Source organism: Staurois parvus, unplaced genomic scaffold (assembly GCF_062004578.1).
Source record: "Staurois parvus isolate SC_StPar_1 unplaced genomic scaffold, SC_StPar_1.0 ptg000388l, whole genome shotgun sequence".
NCBI lineage: Eukaryota > Metazoa > Chordata > Amphibia > Anura > Ranidae > Staurois > Staurois parvus.
In genome coordinates, this window is record NW_028318184.1 from 1,787,901 (window position 1) to 1,801,791 (window position 13,891).

At 40.4% G+C, this 13,891-nt stretch overlaps 1 protein-coding gene across 1 annotated transcript; it reads right to left on the bottom strand.

Moving 5' to 3' along the window:
* Positions 1 to 3,070: 3,070 nt before the first annotated feature.
* On the bottom strand, positions 3,071 to 5,689 carry LOC149455779 (serine/threonine-protein kinase SBK1-like). The gene is made up of 3 exons (XM_089685865.1): positions 5,572 to 5,689; positions 4,519 to 4,721; positions 3,071 to 3,772 (listed from the first exon to the last, which is right to left on the bottom strand). Exons 1-3 carry the CDS (start codon positions 5,687 to 5,689, stop codon positions 3,071 to 3,073), a joined length of 1,023 nt encoding a protein of 340 aa, XP_089541991.1.
* Between the last annotated feature and the right edge of the window lie 8,202 nt (positions 5,690 to 13,891).

The following is a 13,891-nucleotide window of genomic DNA, read 5'->3' on the forward strand; positions in this document are numbered from 1 at the left end:
CCCTTTTTTTTGTAGTTCTCCCGGTGTGACCCCCTTGAAGATATTGTCTTTGTGGGGGCCAGTGTTTTATCTGAGTGCGACATGCCTGCCCCAGACCATCCAGATGTCTGTGTAATGTCCTGTTATGTAATCAGCCTGTCCTTTTTTTATCTATGTAACCAAGCAACAGGAGATGCCTGAGATCTCTGGATAGGGGGGCTTGGGGGGATTACAGTACAGTGGCTTGTCAGGGCCCAGGAATGGGGTTGTGAAAGGAGACCTGTGGGGGTACACAGGTGTGAACAGCACAGTGACCTGTCAGGGTTCAGGGATTGGGGTGTGAGGGGAGAGCTCTGGGGATACATGGGGTATAGTACAGTGACCTGTGGGACTCACAGATCAGGGTGTGGGGGCAGAACTATATGGGTACAGGGGTGTAAAGTACAGTGACCCTATCGGGGCACTAGTTCTAGTGACACCCCATTTTTTCATCACTTTGAGAGAGTTTCTCTCACTTCGGGTATTGGCTATGGGACAGGAAGTGAAGGGAAATCTCCCTATGGGACACAAATGGCCGAAAAACAACCTGACAGGTGTTCTAACCTTCCCTTACTCTATCTAAAGTGAAAAAAGAAAGTTTTGTCTTAGATTTACTTTAAGGGCTCATTCACATGGGCACTCAGCTCCATACAGCAAGAAGAGGCATTTCTTAGGTTTCCTGCCCCAGTGCTGCGCTGTGTGCAGGCACCCCATACAAAGTGAATGGCCACACATTGGCTGTATGGACTTGCGCAGTTTGACAGGTATGAAGGGCCAGGTGCAGCTCCTGTGCGTCCGGGTGCGTTCACCTTTCAAACTTGGCTGTGCTGGTGAGTCCATACAGCAAACAGCTCAGAACTAGTACATAAAGTAAACAGATGTTACTTGACGAGCGCCTATGTGATTGAGCCCCAAGGTTTACAGTCTTTTCTAGTATATGATGACCCCTCACAGTGCATGTTATGAAGGAAGTAGAGAATCTACTCAGTGGCCCTGCATTGTATGCAGTAAAAAGAAGCTGAGGGGATAAAGGCCGGTGCGAGTATCCTGCGACCCAGGTTGTGGTTTAGAGGACCTTTGGTTAAGTGGGGGTCTTTGTTCAGTCTTCATACGTAGATTTAGGAGACGTTATGGCGGTCAGTTACACTTTCACTGTATTGCTTATATTTGCGGTGACTTGTGTTCTACATGCTGGTTCCATGTATAACCTTCCCAGTGAGGATAAAGGCCTAGTTCACCTTTACCAAAAAAACTAGCTATGTAGATAAAAACAAAGTGTTCAGCTCTGACTAAAGTGAAATAATACCCTTGCTATAGATGTGGGCCATTTATGTACCTTATCTGCACGGGCATGTTTTTTTTGGTAAATGTGAAGTAACCCTTTAATGACTTGGAATATGCTGGATCTTCACGTAGGTTGCCATTTGACCCTAGGCCAGGCATGGTGTGGTATGGGCTGGTTACCTTTTCCAGAAAATAGCCGGTGCAGTCTGGGGGCTCCAGCCCATATTAAAAAAAACTGCAGCTTTGTAAAATGTTCATTCATGTTATTGTCATATTCTTCTCATACTTATGGACTATGGTTTAAGTCTATATGGACATTTTGTTACTGTTTTTGAAAAATTTCTACTAACCTTTATGTATATTTGAGGAGTTTTTTTTTCACATTGAGATTTGACCTATCCTCAACCTCGATCACTCTTCAGAGGTGTGAGGGTCTTCATAGGGCTCATGGATAATGCATGACATTTTAGGTTAATTTGACCACATATAATGGTTTCTTACACGTATTTATGATTACTGCACTCAGTTTATTCAATTAATTTTTTTCAAATTTTGATCGCCCTTCAGAGGGGTGAGGGTCTTCATAGGGCATATGTATGTAATTATTTAGTGTTTTATTTTCAATTTTTGATCGCTTTTTAGAGGTGCAAAGGTTTCTATAGTGCTCACAAAGTTTTAAGGGTTCACCTAGCACAGTATCCATTTGAATTGGTCTTTTAAGAGACTATATCCTCATATACTTGCAGCTTTGTGACTTCAGTTGATTGGGGATTTGCGCAGTTTACATAAATAATGTATTGTCAACGTTAAAGTGTTACTAAACCCCAGACCCTGCATTCACTATATACGGTCTCCCACAGTACACTAAACATGGAAATCCAATTATTTTAGTAAATATAAACTGCTCATCAGCAGTTAGAGCAGTCTTGTGACTTCTATCAGTGTCCAGCTGAGCACTGATTAAAGCTTGTAGGAGGAGTTTTGCATTTTGCTTTAGGAGGATGCAGAACCCCTGACCTCTGTCTGGACAGTGCTGATTGGCCCTGTTAATCACATGCACTCTCCTAAGAAAAAAAAAAGAACCCTAGTAATACATACCAAACTGAGCATGTGCAGAGTGACTCCGCACAATGTCTTAAGAGGGGGACACTGAAAGAAGGAGAGGATCAGAGAAATCAGGATCAAACTACATTTTTACACAATGCAGAGGATTAACCCCGTAGGTTCCACAGGGAGTATAACAAGCATGCTTTACTGCATATACAGACTGATTTTACTGTTGTGGGTTTTGTAACACTTTTTCAATCTGTGTTGAAGGAGAAATAAGAGGCAGAGCAAAAATAGATGAATTACACGATACAAAAGGTATAACCAGTACTTAGAATTTATTGCATTCTATACCTGGTGCAGTGATTGCATTGACACTATAGATACAAACGCATGGAGACGGCAACATGAATTGTAGTTGAGGTAGTTGCTTTTCAAAGAGGTAGTGATGAGGCCCGGTGACATCACGGTGCAAAGTCCACATCTCAGAAAAACCTTTGAAATAGTCACAAGGTAAATGCTTGTCCCTGCTCCTTCTATCTCACCACTTCAGTAATATTTTTGAGATGACGGTGATGGTTTGAGCTGGGCAGAGAAGCTCTGCAACTATTCTCCTCCTTTTAGGACAATAATTGGGGTCCGTTTAGACTTCAACTTCAGAGCTTAGGTACTGCTGGTCTCTTTCAAAAGAAGCACTGCTGAGATTTTAACTGCAGCAAATTCAAGAGCCGGAATAATTGATCACAATGTATTCAATGTCACCGTGATTTTCTATTATAATTATTTCCTCTTCACTCTCCAGCACAATGACTTCTACCTCACTGTCCTTTGCTGCAATATCCTCCTCTTCCTTCTGCTCCACAAGATCCATGGTTTCTTGGGTGGCAACTTCAAAGTTCCAAGGAAAATGAAGAAAATCTAGAACAACTCTGACTTGGTTCCTGCAGCTGGGGTCTTGGGCAAGAAGTATGTGAAATAAATCTTGAGCCCTCCTGCTGACATTCTCCCAACCACTTGGTGGTGGAACATGGTCAGAGTTGTTCTGCCAGTAAATAAACCTTTGAAACCATAGATCCTGAGCTGAAGCTGTTTCCCATGGATAGTTTCCAGTGAGAAGAACATACAATACAATACCAAGGGCCCAGATGTCAACACTAGGATCCACCACAATTGACTCCCTGTGCTCCAGTTCACAAAGTTCCGGGGACATGAATGTGTTGAGGGGTGCCATTGATGGAACAACTGTACCGGCAAACTGAGTCAGTCCAAAGTCACTTAATTTCACATTATGACATCTCTTGTCCATAAGTAAAATATTGTCCGGCTTTAGGTCCCTATGCACCAGGTTTTTGCTGTGCATATATTCAAGAGCCTGGGTAAGCTGTAGTGCACACCGTTTGACCAGCTTTTCTGGAATTCCCATCTGGAAAAGTTAAAACAATTAATTATATGATATTTGGCTTTAAAATAACACTATTTTACTAAAAAATAATATTCAATAATATCAAATTCAATACAACGTTGGTTACTTTTTAAATCTGCAGATGGAATTCTATGTGAACATCAGTGCAACCGATCTCCAACTACTTCAGCAATAATTGGGCAATGAAGGAAATATGGGAGGTCTAACTGGTTTTAAATTTTACCTCTGGCTTAAACACCAGACTAACCTTTAATATAGAATGGTGAAGGATCACAACCTGTATCGTGATTGTTATCTGTGTGCCCACTAGGAAGGGAGGTGGGGAAGGAGGGATGTAATCTCTATTTTTGTCTTTCTGCTTTTAAAGACAAAATTAATGGCGAATGCAAATTTTACAGTTGTCACAGAACAAGAGATGAGGGGAAATCATCCAATGGGGACAACTGTTTAAGAGGGGAATTCCCCTAACGTTGTAGACTTCCTACTACCTCCTGTTCCAACTTCTTGATTGGATTAAGGAAAATCTTGCCCAGATGGTGCAGAGAAAATAGCTGACTGGGGATTTTAGCCCTTCCTTAGTTCTCTCCAACCAGGCCAACAATATTTGGTATAAATGCATGCAATATATAGAAAGTATCATCCATGACAAAACACCAGTTTCTATTAATCTCCAGGATCCCTAGGACAAATTTATAGAATTAGCAAGCAAATGCTAAAGTGTCAGCTACTTCATTAGCTTTACTTACCCCTGGCTGGATGATGGAGTGAAGAGATCCAGCAGGTGCCAATTCCTGGCTGATCATGTAACAGTCTGAGTTTTCCAGAATTCTCGAATGGGTAGATATTATGCCCTCGTGTCCAGTAACAAAGAGTGACATGCAAACTTCATGAAGAAAGGCCTCTAGTCTGGTTCGCTCCTTTTTTACCTTTTTTAGGGCAACAAGGCTACCTGTTAAAGAGGAGGGAAAAAAAGTTGATTACAATAAGACTTGGACATCTAAAACTCTGGGTGATGTCCAATACTTGAGCCCATTCATTTTACATAGACTGGATGCTTTTCTTCAAAATGTAGCCGTCTTCTCTAGGCCCTCGCTAGCAGTGAGATATGTAGCTGCCCATGCAGCTAGATCTATTGTCCCTTCCCATCTAAATGCCAAGTGTCTAGGTTGTGCATAGTGGACCATCAGTTTATAGTCAAATCTGTTACATACTTAGCTGCCTATGACCCACTATAACTGTGTGTGATCATCATGAATCTGTCATGAGAGAAAAAGGAAGCCTGCTTTTGGTGAGCTCTTCTTCAAATTGCCAATTACCTGGCTGCCATATTGAATCTACCCAATTGAATTTATAGAATCCCTGACCTGGAACCTGTATGCAAATATGTACTTTTGTAAAATATCAAGGCTTGCTCTGTGGCATAACAACCAGTAGCTAGCACTTTCAGGAGGAGTTCAAAAAATGTGGCCTTCATGTTTTACTCATGGCAGGTTGTTAAAGATATGCAAAAGGACCAACTCAAGAAATTGATAACAGGTGGAAAGGCTTTTGTTTTCTGTAGGAACAATGCCAGCTGCCTGAATGGGATTTTGCACTGTTCAACCAGTTTTTATATTTTGTTAGTGCTGAATTAGATCTTTGTGCATCATGGTCTTTTCCCCAAATTTATGCAACAAAACCCCTACCTCTAATAAGGTCATTTAATCAGTAAAGATGCTAATGTTTGTGCTATCTGTTCTAGATGTTCAAATGGTCTGCAAATTAGAAATTTTTTTGTAATTATTTAAGAATTCACTTACCCAGTTCCCTGTCAACAGCCATCACAACTTCTCCATAACTACCCTCGCCAAGATGTCCCAGGATTTCGTATCGCTCTTCTCCAATTGTTTCATTCTCACAAGTTAGGTGGGCTGCCATTGTGAATATAGCAATATCAGATGTTCTGTGCAGAAATCGGTATCCAAAAGATCTTGAGGACCCTAAGAAGATATGTGAGGTCCACAAACTATCTTTTGTCTTTTTATAGAGAAGTTGAGCCAGGATTCAAGCCAGGAAACCACAAACCTTCATTAGAATGCAAATTGAGGCATCACTTGAACTTAACCAATCAAGGTGATTCCTTTCTGTTTGTGTCTACAGGTTCAGGTCACAAGAGGTAGTAGGGAGTGGGCATGTCTTTATTGTCCCAGGTTTTAGATTGCTAATGTTGAAATTTGGGCCTCTGAGGAAATTTGACATGTTCAAATTAAAACTTGGCGAGATTAGCTCTATGCAAACTGGTGTTGTAGAGGATGTCAACTATTGGTTGGAAATGACCAATTCTCACTACTCTGGTCTTGGTATTAAATATCTTCTGTTCCAATGATTTATTGGAACTTTTAATTTCTTTAAAGTTTCATAAACCATTTTATGACTATAGTGTCACTCCTAATATAGTGTACTACAGAAATCTAAGTAATATCTTGGTCAGAGCTCCAATTAGCCTGTGTACTGCTGGTTTGTTGGGTTGTACAGGGTTTTTATGCTAAACCTTGATATTCTAACAAAAGGTTATTCAAATATATATCTGAATGATTAGGCTTCTACTGATTAGTATCAACACCTCATCCCTACTACAGAACATTTACTAACCATCACACATTTTATAATTTTTATTTTAATGCAATGCTTGAACAAAAATGTACAAATCTAAATAACAAAGTATTGTTCAATGGTGTGTAACAAATATATTAAATAAAATGATCTCCTATACAGTGAGGGAGCCTTGCTCAGTTCTGTAATACTAGAAGTTTTTTTTTTCTTTTTTTAAAATAGAGCAAAACTATTTGGGGGGGGGGGGGAGGGGGATAGAGTAAGGCTACCTTCACTTGTATGCAGGTTGAGTTTCTCCATTGCATTTTGTGTTTTTTGCACCTGTGTTTTTGATGCAATTTTGTTTTATTTTTCTTGTAGCTAGGCAGATTTAAAACTCATCAAAAATGCACTACATGCTTCTATGCAGCACTTCCATTGACATCTATAGAACCAAAAAACTCAACTTTTGGATTCCCAGATAGAAATGATAAACTGACAAATATCCGAACCTTCTTTCACTCTATCCAAAATAAACAAAAGTTTTGCCTTTCAGTTATTTTTAAATTGTGTATACACCTTTGGCTACTTGGTGAAACAAGGGCTTTAGTTTAGCCATTTATAGGCTATTAAATATCTAAATGGTTGCATATATAAGATTATGATTTGCATATTAAGGTTTTTATGTAATTTTTAATTTTTGAAATTAAAATGAGTGGTATTTTGTATTGAAACTGCATGGGTTTGCATGGTTTTATTTCCCAAGATACAATAGATACAAAAGATACTCAGCTGTCAATTGAATTGAGGATTAGATGTGAATGGGAATATCATTCTGCAACTCTTGATTGTTTTGCAGTCTCAGGATAAAATATTAACTTTGTGATAAAGTGTTTAAAAATTGAATTACCCTTAAAGCAGTAAAGTTGATTTTAAAAGCACCGCAGCTAACATTCTGGCCTTTTTTCACCCTATTCAATCTTCTAGTAATACACAGGTCTAACAACAAAAGGTCTCCCCTGTCTTTCCATATCTATTGTTTAATGTTTGTTTACTAGTAAAACCTGGAGATGTAAATGGTAAAGTTCTACTACTTTATATGCATGCTCAGTACACCACCCAAGCACAGGGTAGAGCAATCTAATCAACTTTTGATTTAGTTATGTAGTTAAAAAGCTGTCTAGGTATTGTTTGCTAAGAATTGCAGCAAATACAGAACTCCTCCCTTTCTGGGACACACCTAACACAGAAAAGACCACAGTGTTTAGAATCCAATTAGCAATGACAAGGAGGGGGGGGGGGGGGGCTTTACTAAAACTGGAGCCTGCAAAATCTGGTCCAGCTCTGCATAGAAATCAATCAGCTTCCAGAAACTGAAGTTTGAAGCTGATTGGCTACCATGCACAACTGCACCAGATTTGCACTCTCCAGTTTTTGTAAATCAAACCCAAAATTACAATATTTTGACCACTAAAAGGCTCCTATATAGTTCATTGGTTTAGCCATCTGCCTGGAGTTCATTTTTACTATCATTGCTCTTTTGATAAGATAAAATTCTGGTGCAAAAAAAAGGTAGAGGGCGTGTACACAAAAAATGATATATATTAAAAACACTGCCAATGGTGTGTGTGTGTCTATGTGTAGATAGAGAGATATTAATTTCTACATATGGCACATCCTTCCCTCCCTCCCTTGTCTTTATTGCTCTTTGGCACTCCTATCAATCAAGCCTGCAGGTCCTCATTTAGCAATATTTAATTGTTTTCTTTAGACTTGGTAACCTATGTGACCACAAACCCCTTCTTTATGGCACAACATGTCTGTCATCAAGTCTGGAATTTACCATTTACTGGAGCAATGTAGTATGGGGCTTCATGCTAAACCAAGGTAGCAGGTCCACCCCTTTACAGAAAATGTTGCAGGATCTTCGCAAGTAAATAGAATCCTACATATGGGGGCCAAAGTTCATTACCACTAATAGGTTAGCCTTCAAAGTAACTAACACTGGCCATACAAGATTAGAGTTTAGTTTGAAAAGTGTTAGGTTTTGAAAGTTCAGTTGTCTAATGGTTAATGAGACCAAGCTTTTACATTTCTCACAATTCTATCCTACTGAACCATGTCACTGGGAGGGAAAGAGGGTGAATCTCCACAGTTAACACAGAAAGAATAACCTGATATCCTTCCCCGCACTATATAAACAAACATGCACACTGTGGTGTGTATGCAATAACATGAAGCCTTGAACCCAAACTTGTAATGCACATTACTGCATATACTGTAGACCTAGTAAGGGTATGGCTGCAGGGTAAGAAGAGATATACTTTTATTCATATAGTTTTTTTTACAGTGGAAGTAAAGCCATTTTGGTATATTTTACCTACAGATAAGTCTTTAATAAGGCTTACCTGTAGGTACTGTGAATATCTCCTAAATATGTCCTTTAGGAGTTATTTATTGTAGACGCACCGGTGATGTCACTGGTGCACGCTAACTGTGCCCTCAATGGATGGGGTGCCATCCATTGAGAGAGTTGTGCCGCAGCTGAAACTCCCGTGTGCATGCGCAGGGGTGTAAGGACATCGCGGCTCGGCCGATCAGATGGCCACAGCTTTCAAACCCAGAAGGAAGACCAGGTGAAGATGGAAGCCTTGGGGAGCTGTGACAGCACTCTGCTGGAGGGCTTTGTTTTCCAGCAGGTCTTTCATAATGTGCTAGTATGCATTATGCTTTTAAACTTGCAGGGAGAAGATTTTTTAGAATTGTTTGGGCAGTTTACTACCACTTTAAAAATTGGTGTTAAAAGCCCCAAATAATGTAAATATTTGGCCCATTACTTCACATTGTACTGCATTTGGCATCAGCTAAAAGCTACCCATGGTGATAGCAAGCACGTTAATGCGGTTTGAAATTTATATCCTGTATGCCAACTTCCCACCCAGCAACCTTGGGACCCTCCTGCACAGCCTAATGACTCACCACAAGGAATAGTGAGACCAAAGATGGCGCATTGTGGACACCCTTACACCATTTGCACAGAGGAAAGAGACAGACACAGAGGCATAACAATAAAATACCATTTTATCAAACTAGTCAAATAAGAGGCATCAAACATGAAAAATAAATAAGAATAATAGAACTAAACTGAGCAAATTTTATAGATCTAATTAACCTAAAAAACCGATTGCGCTTACATTAGCAAATTTAAGTTTCCATACCTACACAGATCTTACAATTTGATTGGGAAATTGCAAATTGCACATCTCCTTATTATTTAGGATTTATATAGTGCCAACAGTTTGCTCAGCGCTTTACAATATAACGAGAGACGATACAGCAACAATACAGTTCAATACAAGAGGGTTAGAAGGGCCTGATCCTGGGAGCTTACAATCTATTAATGTTGGTCTCACAAATGTTTAAGAATGTCTCCAAGCTTTGGTTAAAGGGCTGTATGAGGTCTGATTACCTTAAATAACAAAGGAATGTGATTATCTTAGATTGTAAGCTCCAAGGATCAGGCCCTCCTAACCCTCTTGTATTGAACTGTATCGTTGCTGTATTGTCTCCCGTTATATTGTAAAGTGCTGAGCAAACTGTTGGCGCTATATAAATCCTGTATAATAATAATAATTTGGACAAGGCAGACCACTGCTCTCCTTTTCTGTTTGCATGGGGGGTGAGTTGTCGATTGCGTACACACAAGTCCAGTATATAACACACAGCTAGACTGGAAATATTTGTCTCGACTCAGAGCTTGCGTTAAGCATGTGTCTGTGCTGATCATCGGCCATGCCATATAATGGAGGGACCCGTGGCTGAAACAGCATCTTTAGTTAAGTATTCTTTTCACATGTCGAGTACAACCCCAAAACCCTAACAAAACACAATTGATGGTTTTAATTCTACCTATAGATCACTTACAACATTTTGGGGCTCAGCATTCTTCCAAATATGCAGCGAGTATAACGAGAACATGTCAAGACAAACTGTGGAAGGCACTATTGCAACTAAATCACAAAGCTAATAGGATACCCCGGAGATTGCTCCTTTAACTGCTTCCACATGCCCACCCTGATAAATTCCCTTTAAGAATAATAATGTAGGAAAAAGGGGCTTACTAACTTTTGCCTAAAAGTGACTTGTCTAGAAGAATTGCCTAGCCAATGTTAAATCTGTATTGAAGTGGAAATAAAGAGGCAGAAATAGCGAAAGTAGAATTACAAATGGCAGCTAGCTTTTCTATACAAAAAAGATATAAATCAGTACTTAGAATTTATCATATTCTTTACCTGGTGCAGTGACCACAAGACTATATATACAAAATACAGAAGATAGCATTATGAGGAGAGCTCAATCATCTTTTCATGTCAGACTACATAAAAAGAGGTTTAAAAATCACGCAACGCTTTTGGATAGAAATCAGATCCCTATGTATTCTGCAGTGTCATGCAATTACGATGTGGCAAATGTGCCCTATGGTAGCCACACAGCTGCATTTATACCAGATACACAGTGAACAAATTAAAAACAAAAAAAACGCAAGCAAACCTTACATGAAAATATAATTGACAAGGTCAATTTGTGTCAAACAGTTACAGCAACTTCTGTGTGTCATCACTGGGTCACACCTTCTTGCAGCAGTGTATCTGAAAATGTTCTCCCGCATAGTGCTGAATTTGGGGTACTTTGCTTTCCAAGGAGGTAGTGGTGAGGCCCAGCGGCATCACCAACACAAAGTCTGCTTCCAAGAAAGACCTTTGAAATAATTGAAGGTGATGAATTGAATGGACAGAAAGAAGCTCTGCCAACACCTTTAATTTAGGATTAATGGTTGTCTGATCCGGCCAACCTACATGCACGCAGAGACGGCACTAGAGCCATAAAAAAAGGATGAAAATTGCAACCTGAAATTAGTCAGCACACTTGCTCTAAAAATAACTTGAAAGGTAGACTTTCACTTCAGAGCCTATGGAAAAACTGCTGATGGTGTCCAATAGTGATTTGCCAAGCACCCCCGTGTTTAGTTCGCAGTTGAACATTCGAAAGTATTGAACATTCGACCACATACTTCAAACTCAATACAAGTCTGTGGGACTTGAACTTGTAAATTCAAAAGTGTCCATTTTGAAGGCTTATATGCAAGGTATTGGCCAAAAAAGGGGCATGGGGATTTGGGTACTGCCTTGAAGAACATGAACCAGTGAAAAAAGAAAAAAAAAAGAAAGTTTTTAAAGGGCTAGTCATTTTTCATTGCTTAACCTCCCTGGCGGTATTCCCGAGTGTAGCTCGGGGTAACATTTCAGTACCAAAAGCGGTAACCCCGAGCTACACTCGGGAATACCATGCGGCGCTGCTCCGGCATGTGTTCTTCCCTTACCTTACCCTGCGCTCCCACGATGTGTCCCCTGCAGCGTCCCCGGCCATCTCCTCCGGCCGATGCCGGCATCCGGCTTCTGTGTCCTGTCCCTGTGACGTCGGGACGTACGGGCGCCGCCGGCGGCGGGAAATTTAAAAATTTTAAAAAATGTCATTTTTTTTTTTTTACATTTTACACAGTAAAACATTGCTGTTTCAACCTATTTCACATACATTTTGTCCCTAGTGCTTTGTCCTGCGCCCTGCCTGCATTTTGTCTGTTCTTTCTGCCTGGAAACTGAGAAATGTCCATGGCGTCCAAAAAGTGTCCCTTTAGGTCAAAAGCGGTTTAGATCAGCTAGAGAACAGCAATAGTAAATCAGAACCACTTGCAGAATTGAGTGATAATGATTCGTGGGGGAAATTCGTCATCAGAAACTGAAAACGATTTTGCGACTGAGCTCAGCAATGTGCGAACTTGGCGCTCTATTTCACATTTCAGTGTTTTTGGTTTGATTATATTATTGAATTCAATTTTTTATTATTTTTATATTATTTTTATGATTATTTATTAAATTATAATTTATGATTTTGTGTTTCAAATTTTATCATACCCGGGATGTTTACTAGACTCTTGTTCGGACAGATTTCAGTGAGTTTTTCCTAAAAATTACAGCCTACAATAAAAAAAATACATATTTCCATGCAAAAAAATGGTACCGCTTTCAGCACCAAAAATCTGAAATAATCATACCGCCAGGGAGGTTAAAGTATTAAAAAAAAAAAAAAAAAAAAAAGGCCTTTAGGCCTGGTAGGGCTTTTAAAGGAAAACCACGCACCTCAATAAATGGTGGAAAAAAGTGTGAGGTCCCCTCCAAATTCCTACCTGACCCTTGATCTGAGCACAGGCCTGGTAGGGTAGGTGCCCCCCCATGGCTTACCAGGCCACTTGACCTCGACATGGAGACAAAGGCCTCTTCCCTACAAACCTGGCCTGGTGGTTTGGGGGGTCTGAGGGCAGGGAGGCTCATTATCTGGGTACTCCTTTAAATTACAGGGCACCCTGATGCTCCCCCCCTTGTGAATGAGTAAGGGGGTACCCCTACACATTCATTAAAGGGTTACATTCAGTAAAAAAAAAAAAAAAAAAAGAGACCAGTCTTTTGAAAAATACCTTTAAATTGAACAAAAAAACTAAATTGTTTTTGACAAGTCCTTTAAAAAAAAAAAAAAAAAAAAAAAAGAAAAAGCGGACGCCCACTGACCCCTCTGCCACTCGCCACTGCAGTTAGCTCTGCCCAATTGTTTACATCTTGCTGGCAACTGTCAGACCTGTTATATTGCAGCAAGTACTCAGCTGACTGGTATTGGCTTTTGAAAAAAAAAACAAAGAAAAGCATACATGACCTGTCAAAAGCAGTTTTATTTTTTGTTCAACTATTTTCAAAAGTCTGGAGTCTATTTTTTCAAAATTTACCCCTTACTCATTGCACAAGGGGCGCAGCAGGGTACTCTGATGCTAATGACCCCTCCTGCCAGGGTTGTGGGGAAGAGGCCCTTGTCCCCATCGTCCCCATCCCCCCCTTTCCTGTCAGGCCTGTGTTTTGGTAGGAATTTAGGGGGAACCCCATGCCCCCCCCATTTTTTGGTGGCGGGGTTCCCCTTAAAGGTCCTACCAGGTCTATAGGCCCTGGTAGGGCTTTTGGGGGGAATCCCATGCACTTTATTTTGAATTTTATTACAGCCGGGTCCCTCCTAACCTTCCTACCAGACCTAAAGGGCCTGGTATGGATTGGGGAAGGGGGGGTGGACCCACAATGTTTATTTTTTTTTTTTTTTTAAATGTAATTTTGTTTTTATTTTGGGGAGAGTTTTCTCACCTCTGTCTTCGGCAGTGTCCAGGAACACACTGCGTAAGGCTGCAGTAGAAGCAAAAGTGTGCAGTGGCGACTGTGCACTAAGAGAGGGGGTTTGGCAGGCGAACAGTTGGTGCTGCCTTCACACCGTAACCTTTAGAGTCATTCTTGATCAGTGCAGGATTGGACCCTGCTCTACAGCTGCTGTTGATCCAGGACTGATTCATTTTGATAAATGTCAGCCGGTCAATGGAGTCTGTGGACAGATGCACCCTTTTATTCGTCACAAAACCTCCAGCAGCACTGAATGTCTGTTCAGAAAGCATGCTGGTTG